This window comes from Cricetulus griseus, chromosome X (genome assembly GCF_003668045.3).
Source record: "Cricetulus griseus strain 17A/GY chromosome X, alternate assembly CriGri-PICRH-1.0, whole genome shotgun sequence".
In the NCBI taxonomy this organism is placed as follows: Eukaryota; Metazoa; Chordata; class Mammalia; order Rodentia; family Cricetidae; genus Cricetulus; species Cricetulus griseus.
The window spans coordinates 126101066-126114171 of NC_048604.1; the positions used below are offsets into that span (position 1 = coordinate 126101066).

The 13106-nt window shown below is 39.4% G+C and overlaps 1 protein-coding gene across 1 annotated transcript; it reads right to left on the bottom strand.

The window, feature by feature from the left end:
• Positions 1-9430: 9430 nt before the first annotated feature.
• LOC100755453 lies at positions 9431-10114 on the bottom strand (the record flags this gene model as incomplete). The annotated part of the gene is made up of 1 exon (XM_027433941.1): positions 9431-10114. A coding segment is annotated over one exon (684 nt), but the record flags the coding sequence as incomplete, so codon positions are not given.
• Between the last annotated feature and the right edge of the window lie 2992 nt (positions 10115-13106).

Here is a 13106-nt window from a genome sequence, read left to right on the forward strand (position 1 = left end):
GCCTGTTATCATAAGACACCTCTGATGAGGGAAGTGCTTCTGTCTATGTGTTTGTCATATTGGATGTTAAATAAAGTACTGTTTTGTGAATGAGGCAGCAAATCAGGTGCAACTAGCTGTCAAGGAGGATTCTGGGAAATGTACTAGGGATCCAGGCAGGAAGGGACATAGCAGGCAGACTCCTATAAAAGCAAGGACAAGAAGGAAGTTGTTCCCTTTTCTCTTGCTCTTCCTCTTAATCTCTGCTCTGGAGTTGCCATGTGATTCACTGCCAAGAGAGGGCACCAGTACAAGGTGTCCTCAATAAGATAAGTCTTATAAAATATATAGATTTATGATAATTAAGACTGGAGTAGCAGATGAGAAATCCTAGTCATTGGCCAAGCAACATTGTACCTAATATAACTTTCTGTGTGTTACTTGGGACCTTAACGTGGTGGTGGGAGGAACTTGAGTCATCTGGCAGAAAGCATCCATGTGGCAGCATGGCTCTGGTGTCTTGTTGGAAAGACTTATTGTTACACACCTTATGGTTAAGAGAATAGAATTTCTGGACGGGGCAAAAACCTCACATTGCAGTTGGGTCAGATCAATCACTTGGTCAAGGGATCATCCCAAGCAAGTCAGGCAGAAATTAAACCATGCTTAAGCTACCAATTATAACAATAATTTGCCATTGTTAGAGACGTCACACTGCCAGTATATGCTGGCTACATTTGAAAAAAGTTTAAAAGGAAGGGGGGATTGTGAGAAACTTAGAAAATTTCAAACCCAGCAAGGACTTGTATATCCTGAACATCCCCCTTTGCACTGATTAGCCAATCCTATCAGTTGTGATTCAGTCTATGAGTCAAGCTTTGGTCAGATACAGGATTGTGTTCCAACACTGATAGTTTTAGGACCCTTTGAAATGGATGGAGACTAAAAGCTCACACATTCATGTTAAACAGCAACAAAGGTCACAAAGGATTGTGGAAGTTGCTCAAACCAGTAGAAATTAAAATAAGCAAAGAAGGATGGGAAACTATAATCAGAATATGTTATTTGTGAAAAGATTTTATTTTTAATAAACAGGGAAAAAGCAATTCCTCAGATTTGCTCTACTGTTTAAAGAAAGCAAACTAAACATTGGAAAATAAAACTAAGCATTTCAGATAGTATGTGTGAGTGCATATAGTCACATTTTAAATTATTGCTTCTTCTCATCAGATAATTCACAAAAGCAAATTAAGTGTGAAAACAAAATCCTAACTTGCCAGGTATTGGTGGCACACGCCTTTAATCCCAGCACTCGGGAGGCAGAGGCAGGTGGATCTCTGTGAGTATGAGACCAGCCTGGTCTACAAGAGCTACTTCCATGACAGCCTCCAACTCCACAGAGAAAACCTGTCTTGAATAAAACAAATAAACAAACAAAAAACAAAATTCTAAATTAATAGGAACGATACATATGTCAAAAAGAAACATTAAGTGCTGAAATTTCACATAACAAAATGAACATCTTAACTGCAGCTAAATTAATATCGTGGAATAAAACTTTTCTTTGGAAAACAGACAGTGTTATTCGATTTCAGATATTCCATTCCAACTTACTTTACAGGGAAATTTTGGTAGTTGCATTGCTGCATTGGAAAAGAGCAAAGGATAACCAGCCTGCAATCCACAACCCTAGAAAAGCTTAAAAAAAGGAGGACCCTAAGAGAGACATACATGTACCCCACCCTATAAGAGGAAATTGATAAGAACTCTTGAGTAAATGGCATGTCAGGAGGGGAACTGAGAAAGGAAAAGAGCAGGGGACAAGGGGAAGGGGAGGAGAACATGAGGGAGCAGAGATATCAAGTTGGGGGAAGAACAGAGAAGTAGAGCAAGGAAAGAGATACCTTAATGGAGGGAACTCTTATGGGCTTAACGAGAAACATGACACTAGGGAAATATGCATGAGTTCAAATGGATGACCCCAGCAAATAATCTAATTAATAGTGGAGAGGGTACCTTAAATATCCTTCCACTATAATGAGATTGATGACTACCTTAAATGCAATCCTTGAGCCTTCATCCAGTAGTTGATGGAAGTAGAAGCAGAGATTCAAATGTAAGCACTGAGCCTTACTCCTGGGATGCATTTATAGAAAGGGAGGAGTGATGGTCAAAGTCAAGTCATGCTGGAGAAACCCACAAAAACAGCTGACCTGAGCAAGGGGGAGCTCAAGGATTCCAGACTGACAGCTGTGAAATCAGCATAAAAATGAATCAGGCACCCTGAATGTGGGTGTCAGTTAGGAGACTTAAGCAGTCTATGGTGCCTCTGGTCATGGAACCAGTATTTATACCTACTGCACATATGGACATTGGGAGCCCATTTCCCATGGAGAGATACTCTCTCAACCTATATGTATGATAACAAAATATAACAAAGTTAAAATCCAAACAAGAGCACCTATTTGGCCACCAATTATGTCATTATATCATGCCTCAAAATGTAGCATATACTTATCACCATATACCAATTTCAGTGTTAATACTCAATAAAATTGTTACTTTCCCCATGAATGTCTGCCCCTCACCTGGGATAGAGGAAGACAAGAAAGGTGATGCCTTGATGGAGGGGGACATTATAGGTATGGCGAGATTTCTGGCACAGGGAACATGTTAGGGGATCCACAGGGATGACCCCAACTAAGAATCCAAGCAGTGGGGGAGAAGATGCCTTTGATGCCCTTCTCCTATAATGAAATTGGTGTCTACCTTGATTACCATTCCTAGAGCCTTCATGCAGTAGCTGTTTGAAGCAGAAACAGGCACCCACAGCTAAGCACTGAACCATAATCCTGGAATCTAGTTGTGGAGAGGGAGGAGGGATGAGCAAAGGAGCCAAGACCATGATGCAGAAACATGTAGAAACAGTTGACCTAACCTAGTGAGTGCATGGAAACCCTAATCATAAATCTGGGAAAACAGTATTGGACTGAATCAAGCCTTCTGAAAGTTGGTTCTAGCTAGGAGGCCAAGGCAGACTATGGGAACTCTAACAGTAGAATCAGTCTTTAACGCTACAGCACAAATGGAATTTGGGAGCCCATTACCTATGGAAGGTTACTATTGCATCACAGATACAGCAAGGAGGGCCTAAGCCCTGCCCCAAATATGACAGACATTGAAGTTCCCTGGTAGATGACCTCACTATCCCTGGCGAGGATTTGGGGCATGTGTTGGGCGAGTTGTTGGGGAATATGGGAAGATGGGAAGTCGAGGGAATGGGGGCATGGATATGTAAATATGAGTAGTAATTAAAGATTTTATATAAAGTCTGGGATACTGTCACCCCCACTCATGGGAGAGGTAGGCTGCTACTTATGGGACACTCTGAAAGCACTGCTAAGAGGGAAGTTCATAGCACTAAGTGCCCACATGAAGAAATTGGAGAAAAGTCACATTAGAGAATTGACAAAACAACTGAAAACACTAGAGCAAAAAGAAGCAAACTCACCAAGGAGGAGTAGACACCAGGAAATAATCAACCTGAGAGCTGAAATTAATAAAGTAGAAACTAGAAAAACATTACAAAGAATCAATGAAACAAAGAGTTGGTTCTTTGAGAAGATCAACAAGATAGACAAATCTCTAGCCAAACTAACCAAAAGGCAGAGAGAGAGCATGCTAATTAAGAAAATCAGAAACGAAAAAAGGGGATATAACAACGGACACTCTTGAAAACCAGAGAATGTTCAGGTCATACTTTGAAAACCTGTACTCCACAAAATTCAAAAATCTAATGGAAATGGACAGTTTCCTGGATAAATATCACTTACCAAAATGAAACCAAGATCAGATAAACAGTTTAAATCGACCCATAACCCCTAATGAAATAGAAGCAGTCATCCAAAGCCTTCCAACCAAAAAAAGTCCAGGGCCACATGGGTTCAATGCAGAATTCTACCAGAAATTCAAACAAGAGCTGATACCAGTACTCCTCAAACTGTTCCGCACAATAGAAGCAGATGGGATATTGTCAAACTCTTTCTACAAGGCTACAATCACTTTGATCCCCAAGCCACACAAAGATAAGACTAAGAAAGAGAACAACAGACTGATATCCCTCATGAATATCGATGCTAAAATACTCAATAAAACATTGGCAAATCGAATCCAAGAACATATCAGAAAAATCATCCACCATGATCAAGTAGGCTTCATCCCAGGGATGCAAGGATGGTTCAACATACGAAAAAGCATCAATGTAACCACCATATAAACAAACTGAAAAAGAAACACCACATGATCATCTCACTAGATGCTGAAAATGCCTTTGACAAAATCCACATCCTTTCATGATAAAGAACTTGGAGAGAACAGGAATAACAGGAACTTCTCTAAACATGATAAACGCAATATACAACAAACCAATAGCCAACATCAAACTAAATGGAGAGAAACTCAAAGCGTTTCCTCTAAAATCAGGAATAAGACAAGGATGTCCACTCTCTCCGTACCTCTTCAATATTGTACTTGAAGTTCTAGCTAGAGCAATAAGACAAGAACAGGGGAGTAAGGATACAAATTGGAAAGGACGAAGTCAAACTTTCACTTTTTGCAGATGACATGATAGTCTACATAAGTGACCTGAAAAACTCAACCATCGAACTCCTACAGCTGATAAACACCATCAGCAAGGTAGCAGGATACAAAATTAACTCAAAAAAATCTGTAGCCCTACTGTATACAGATGATAATCTCAATGAGAAAGAAATCATGGAAACATCACCTTTCACAATATCCACAAGCAACATAAAATATCTGGGGGTAACACTAACCAAAAAAGTACCAGACCTGTACAATAAGAACTTTGAGACTTTAAAGAAAGAAATTAAAGAATATACCAGAAAAAGGAAAGATCTCCCATGCTCTTGGATATGTAGAATTAACATAGTAAAAATGGCAATCCTACCAAATGCTATCTACAGATTCAACGGAATCCCCGTCAAAATCCCAACACAGTTTTTCACAGACATTAAAAGAACAATATTCAACTTTATATGGAAAAATAAAAAACCCATGATAGCCAAAACAACTTCCTACAACAAAAGATCTTCTGGAGGCATCACCATCCCTGACTTCAAGCTCTACTATAGAGCCATAGTTCTGAAAACAGCTTGTTATTGGCACAAGAATGGACAGATACACCAATGGAATCGAATTGAAGAACCAGATATTAACCTACACACCTACGAACACCTTATTTTTGACAAAGGTGCTAAATCTATACAATGGAAAAAAGATAGCATCTTCAACAAATGGTGCTGGCACAATTGGATTCAGACATGCAGAAGATTGCAGATTGATTCATACCTGTCACCATGCACGAAACTTAAGTGCAGATGGATCAAAGATCTCTCCATAAATCCAGCCACACTAAATCTTCTAGAAGAGAAAGTGGGAATAACCCTTGAACAAATTGGCACAGGAGACCGATTCCTGAACATCATGCCAGAAGCACAGACACTGAGGTCTGCAATCAATAAATGGGACCTCCTGAAACTGAGAAGCTTCTGTAAGGCAAAGGACACAGTCGGTAAGACAAAACAACCACCCACAGAATGGGAATAGATCTTCACCAACCCCACATCTGACAGAGGACTGATTTCCAAAATATACAATTAGCTCAAAAAGCTAGCCACCAAAACACCAAACAAATAAATTAATAAGTGTGGTGCAGAACTAAACAGAGATTTTTCAACAGAGAAATCTGAAAAGGCTGAAAGACACTTAAGAAAGTTTTCAAAATCCTTGACCATCAGAGAAATGCAACTCAAAACAACACTGAGATACCACTTCACACCTGTCAGAATGGCTAAAATCAAAAATACCAATGACAACCTATGCTGGAGAGGATGCGGAGAAGAAGGAACACTCCTCCATTGCTGGTGGGAGTGTGAACTTTTAAGACCATTCTGGAAATCAGTATGGTGGTTGCTCAAAAAAATGGGAATCAACCTACCTCAAGATCCAGCCATTCCTCTCTTGGGTATATACCCAAATAGTGTATGTTCATACAACAAGGACATATGTTCAACCATCTTCATAGAAGCATTGATGTAATAGCCAGAACCTGGAAGCAACCTAGATGCCCCTCAACTGAAGAATGGATTGAAAAAATGTGGTACATTTATACAATGTAGCACTACTCAGCAGAAAAAAGCAATGGAATCTTGAAATTCACAGGCAAATGGATGGAACTAGAAGAAACCATCCTGAATGAGGTAACCAAATCACAAAAAGACAAACATGGTATTTAGTCACTCATATATGATTTTTAGACATAGAGTAAAGGTTTACCAGCCTATAATCCTCTTCACCAAAGAAACTAGAAATCATGAAGGACTCTAAGGGATAAATTGACCCCAGTAATGGGAAGTGGCATGAACTGCCGAGCTAATTGAGAGCATGATGGTAGGAGAGAGGGTACTACCACAATAAGAGCACAAGAAGAAGAGTAGAGGAGAGGAAATGGAGGAGCAGAGATATTGAGTAGGGGGAAGAATAGAGGAGAGAGATCAGGATGAGAGATACCATTTCAGAGGGAGCCACTATAGGTCAGAGAAGAGATCTTGAACTAGGGAGATCTCCAGAGACCTACAAGGATGACACGATCTGACATTCCGGGCAGTGGAGGAGAGGATAGACTGGAACCCCTTCCCCTAGAATGAAATTGATGACTACTCTCTATGCTACCATAGAGCCCTCATCCAGTAGCTGATGGAAGCAGAGACATACATCCACAAAAATACGCTGAGCTGAAATATGGAACCTAGTTGAAGAGAGGGAGGAATGAAGATCCAAGTGGTCTGTGCCAGCTTGGAGAAACCCACAGAAACAGCTGGCCTGAAAAAGGGAAAGCATATTGACCCCAGATGCTGTTGGTGAGGCCAGTGCGGGACTCATCCAGGCCCCTGATCATGGATGCCAATGGGGTGGCACCTGCACTCCGGGGAGCCTCTGGAGGTGGACTGGCATTTTTCCCTGGTGGGGGGGGACTTTGAGAGCCCATCCCACATGAAGGGATGTGCTCTCTCTCTGGACACATGGGGAGGGGCCTAGGCCCAGCACAGGAAGATTTGGTGGACTTTGTGGAGCCCCTGTTGTAGGCCCTACCCTGCCTGGGGAGTGGTAGGTGGATGGGGTCGGGAGTAGGTTGCTGGTGGGGGAGGAGGGATTGGGGTGAGGGGAGGGAGAGGAAGAGGGTACTTACATGTGAAACAAGCCTGTTCCCTAACTTGAATTAATAATATTAAAAAAGAGAAAAAAAAAAGAAAGAAAGAAAAGACTTTAAATTCACTAAGGTGGGATAGATGATAAAATACTTTTTAAAGTCTTGCAAATATTAATGAACTAAATATTGTAACTATAGTTCTTACTTGATAACTGTTTTGTTATATATTTTACTATGTTTTTTTTTATTTTTTGGTTTTTTGAGACAGGGTTTCTCTTTGGCTTTGGAGGCTGTCCTGGAACTAGCTCTTGTAGACCAGGCTAGTCTCAAACTCAAGGAGAGCCACCTGCCTCTGCCTCCTAAGTGCTGCGATTAAAGGAATGAGCCACCATCACCAGGCTTTATGTGTTAATGTTAAAACCCTTCTTTTTATTTAGACAGAAATGAGGAGATGATGGGGGAAGTCCTTCTGTGGATGTTTGTCTAATTGGTTGATAAATAAAGTACTGTTTGCTTATAGGAGAGCAAATTAAGCAGGACTAGGAGAGAAGGAGGATTCTGGGAAATGTAGGAAAGGAATAGAGTTACCATGTGAACCTGGCAACGCAGGAAATGAGCCACTGGTGTACTTGGTAAAATAAGTCTTTATGAGAAATCACTTTTATCTGACTGGCCCACAAGGAAAATTATGAACATATTTATTCATGTTTAATATGTCAGAACCTAGCCCACTACAGTTCAGTCAAACTTTCTCAGATTATATTGAGTTATAGAAAACAGCAATGGTTAGAAAGCCAGTGACTACCTTCCCTCTGTGGACTCAGTGTCATATCTTGACTGGAGTTGGAAACTATGAGGTGAAAAAAACCATTTTCTCTAAAGTTGCTTTTTGTCATAGTACTTCACCCCATAAGTATGTAGTTAGTTGTATGTGAGGAAACTTTCAGATGACCATTATCAGGCATGACATTCCATGAAATTAGCAAGTGAGAATGTTAGACCCTGCAATATGGAGATGATCCAAGTGGTATTGGCTTTGTGAGAACTAACCAAGGAAAGCAAGTATTGCAGCCTCAAGACTAGATAAGACCTCAAAAGAATAGCACTATCGTCAATCTTAAAAGAAACTCAACAGGCAGCACATGTGAGCAATGAGCCTCTGTACTCAGTTCTGGGAAACAGAAAGTCACAAGGAGTACTAGATGCATGCAGAACTCACTAGGAAATGTATAGCAGGTGCCATGGAGCTTCTTCTTCGAGTGTAGGAATGGCAAAAGAGGGTGAGGTTATGTGGAGCTGCTGAATTCCACATTTAACTTCATAGTTTTAGGTCTTTTTCTGTCAACTCCTTCCTTGATTTGTCCCCTTTACTCCTTTTCCTGTCGGAACCTTATGTATTAGAAGTATGAGTTATTTATGATACACTAAGTTCTCAGAGCTGAAAAAGTGTGTAAGTCTCAGAAAAAAAAACTTTGCACTAGTGAACAATCTTGTGACTGTTAAAGACTATGGATAATTACAAACATGACACAAATTTAGTTTTCACTATTTAAAAACCTCACTTCTATGGGAACAAAGTATTAGAATTAGTATGTGGATATGGTCAGTATTAATGATGTTTGTCATAAGAATGTGAATTTGAATGTTTTGATTTAGAAACAAAAACACAAAAAGTAAATTCAGATAAGCTGTTATCCTATCTCTATACCACTTTAGATCAGAGCAAACTGTAAATGTCTGGCCATTTGCAAATTTCACAAACATAAAGGTTTGCCTAGTGTACAACATAGAATTCCTACCTCATGAAATAGCACACACTGTCTGCAAAGCCAAAACTATGAAGTCCAGCTCTGCCATCAATACAAAGACTTACCTCTTTACACAAAGAACGAGTTTTCTTTTGTGTGTTGAACTGTCAGCTTCCTTACAAAATGCTTTCACCCGGTATTGGTTTTAGTTTTTGCAAAATACATTACACAACTACTTTTGCCTGTTACTGCTGGTGAGAAATATCTGATCATGACATTCAGAGTTAGGATGTGAAAACATTTAAAGAAAGGAACACCTTAGACATAGAAGAAAAAGTAATTTAGACAGACTCAGTGACCTCTGTTGATGTTTTATTTAGAATGAGTTTATGACTACATCAGTTTTGTATATGAATAGGACATTTCTTCAAGGACCCTTCTAACACATTTTGCAAATGAAGGATCCCTCACTTCAGGCCTCTTTATTGACCACTATGTAAGCACGTTGGGCCTTCAGCTGATTCTGTAGTTTCAAACGGTGTACTTCAGAGAAAAACATGGTCATTCCAAAAAGTGACATGGTGGTTGTCAGGACCCCTAATGGGAAGATGGGTGTAAAATGTTTTCTTATCATGGCTTCCTTTTTAACAGGAAAGTCAGGCGGAAAGTCAAGAGTAGTTTGCCCATAAAGATCTACCATGTAGTTCCAGCTCACAGAAACAAATGTAAAGAGGCTGCTAACACACAAAACTAAGGCAGAGACCTTGTAGCAATATATCTGCATTTCAATAAATGGGTCTCTCATGAAGCTGATCATAATGGCCAACATACTGAACCCTAGAACTACAGGCTTCATCAACAGGGCCCATATTATCAGATTCTGTGCATAATGAAATTCAGGTGAAATGATCCAGGTGGAATCGATAGGGGTATGCACCAGCATCTTGATTACAGTCCCTGAGACATTAAACTCTTGAGGGTAATGAGCTTCCCACAGTCCAAAGGAAACAAACTGCACAACAGCGTTGTCAAATTCCCACAGGCGCCAGTTTTGACTGTTCGCAATAGTTATTTCACACACCAAAGCTGATAGGGTGCTAAGGAGGCCAGTCAGCTTGAAGAAGTGCTTCTTCCCATTGGCATATCTGAAGATGAGATTGAATAAAAATTTAGTCAAGCCAGGAACACAAGGCAGGATGGGAAATCATAATAAGTCAGCGCTTACAGAGCACACATAATTGTAATTAAGTAGTCTATCTATATATTAGTATAACTACCTGGGGATCCAGCCTTCAGTCAGCACCATGGTATGCAAAAATATCACAAATGAGGTAAGGGTTAGACTTTTCTCTCTAAAGGATAAATAAGGAAACACAGGATTTCTGTGCTTTACTCTATTTCTCTTTTACTTCATCTTGAAAATCTATTCTCTGAAAATCTCTACTGTTCCTCTACATATCTCTACAGTTTCCTAATTCGCTCTACACCCCTTCTCCTTGCTCTCCCCAGGAGCTTCTTGCTAACTCTGCAAAGTCTCCAATCTCTAGAGCTCCATACTTCCTCCCACCTCCTTCTTCATAGCTCTACACTGCCTCTCATTGATCCCAAAGTCTGGACAACATTATGTCAGACTTCAGGGCCCAACCAATCCCCATAACACAAGATAAGCCACATAGTTTCTCTTAGGCTAAGGATTTCACATTGATCAGCCAATGAGTAACGCTTGGCCATGCACATAGACTAAATGGTTAGGAATCTCAGAAAGTAAACAGATGGCTTAACCTTGATCCTGTATCATATACTGAGCCAGGGATTACCTGCAAAAAGCCAATTACTGAAGAAGGTTTGTCTACTAAAGTTTCCTCTAGCCGGACCTTGAATCAGCAATATACAACACCTGGAAAATGATCCCAAGTATTTGTGTCTAGGGGCAACCATATATTCATCTCCAGAGGCAATGAGTGTGCTTCAAATATGTTTGGAATTCTAAATTAGCTGTCATTGAGACTAAGAATCCTATTACTATCCTATGTCAGCATGAATAATGGAAAATATTCTAGTGTAATTTCTCTTCATCAGAATTATACATTCCTGATAAGTCATAGCTCTGTGTGACCAGCAGATGGATACTTGCATGAGATAAACACACAAGCAGAGGGAAAACACACAGAGTAGTTGTTAGGGAGGAAACACATTTCTTAGGGAAGAAATAAAGTGGCACCTGAGACAAATTACATACATGAGCAACTGGTTTCCACAGGCATTAATCCCATATACATTGCCTTGTGGGGCTTCTCAACAGAGAGTCATTCATCTGGTTGGTCGACCTGCTGAATACTAGTTTTCACCAAGCTGTATGCCCCCATAAGCCTCTTCACATGTGGATTCACTATACTACAGATAATAGTATTAGGAAGCCCTAGACTCCATGACTATAACAAAATTTTCCTATATAATTGGTTTTGTTTAGCAATTTTTCTGTATTCTTCAAATGTTACAATGTGTACATTTGTTAACTAAGAAATTTAGTGCTTGAAATTAATAGTGAAAAATAGTTTGCAACATGCATACTTAAGTTGTGTGTACTATATGTAAATATAATAAATAGCTAAAATGAGAGTTATATCCAAAGTATGCTCAAACATAATTTCTAAGTTATGGTCTTTGACTACTACATGATATTCCAAACCAATGTCTGCTGAATGAAAAATCAAATTGAAAAATGATCCATGTGTTATAACCATTCATATATATATTCCATATATGAATATTTTATAAGTGTGTGTATATATACACATGCATATACAGATAAATACACACACACATATCTGTGAACACAAAAGATACCCCTCAGAATAGTTGTAGGTAGATGAACTTAACAGTGTAGAGTCCTTTTTTATTTGTGCAATTTTATGAAATGTTTAGTTTAAAAAAACTCTCCATATTTTGTAATTAAAGCCACAGTGAGCATAACTTTAAAAATATAGATTTATCTGATTATGTATATAGATCAGTGGCATAATGTTTTGTGAAACTTTTGGAGACCCTGATTCTATTCCTGTGAGCGAAAATTAAAACTCTATGTGTAAAATACAAGGATTCATGGACATTTCCATAATTGATCCAGAACTTACTGATTTGTCAATTTTCTGATAATCTACTTCATATGAATTTTGTATGTAAAGTATCCTGACTATATGTGTGGACAAATGTTAATCTTTATCACAATACTTAGACTCCACTATTATTTTGTGCAGCAGCACATCTAATTCACTTCTCATTTCAAATCTTTGGATTTGGTGTTCATGCTCATGAGGAAGTATGCCCTGAAGGATGGCACTGAGTACTTTAGAAAGAAAGCAGGAAGCGTTTTGTAGCCTTCAACATATGGAGAATGTCAATGCCACTACACATGCAGAAGTTTTCAGGAGTCTGTAAACAGGATCAGCTTGGTGACAGTCCTTGCCTATTCCTAACCACCACTCCACAGTCCCTATGGAATATGCATTTTATCATAGACAAGACAGTTGCTGTACTATTTGGGAAGTTATATTACAAAAATTGGTTTTCAATTGATGATGGCTTGCTGAACACCCTGCTGACACCTTCTCTCTTTCAAGGCTGATTTGAGGCAGTGGAGTAAAAGAGCAATGCCCTTTGAAGCACAACTGAAATTAGGGTGGAAAATGCTCTTGTGGCAGACAAGTGAACTAGCCTGGCAGGATCTGGTTCTGCCCTTGTCTGAATCCCATGGAATAGATACCAGTGTTTCAGAGAGATCCAATTAAAAGCCATCTATATAACAAATTTTTAGTTTTTACCTTCGCATATCACGGGATTTGGGGAGATCCATTTGAAGATTCCAAAATCATAAATATCTTCCAAACTACAGGAACTGTTGACCAGACAGACAATCACATAAGAGGTGAATGATCTTTGGTAAAAGAAGTTGTATTCCAAATATTTCAGCATACATCTGTGTCTCCCCAAGAAACCCCTGGATCACACAAACCTATTCTTTCCTCTCCTCTTGTTTGCTTCATTGGAGCCTCATTTATATACTTCAGGGGTATCAGCCCATCTAATATTACCATCCCTCCAATGAGATCCACATGATCATTATCCCTATTTTATAGACAGAAGAGCAA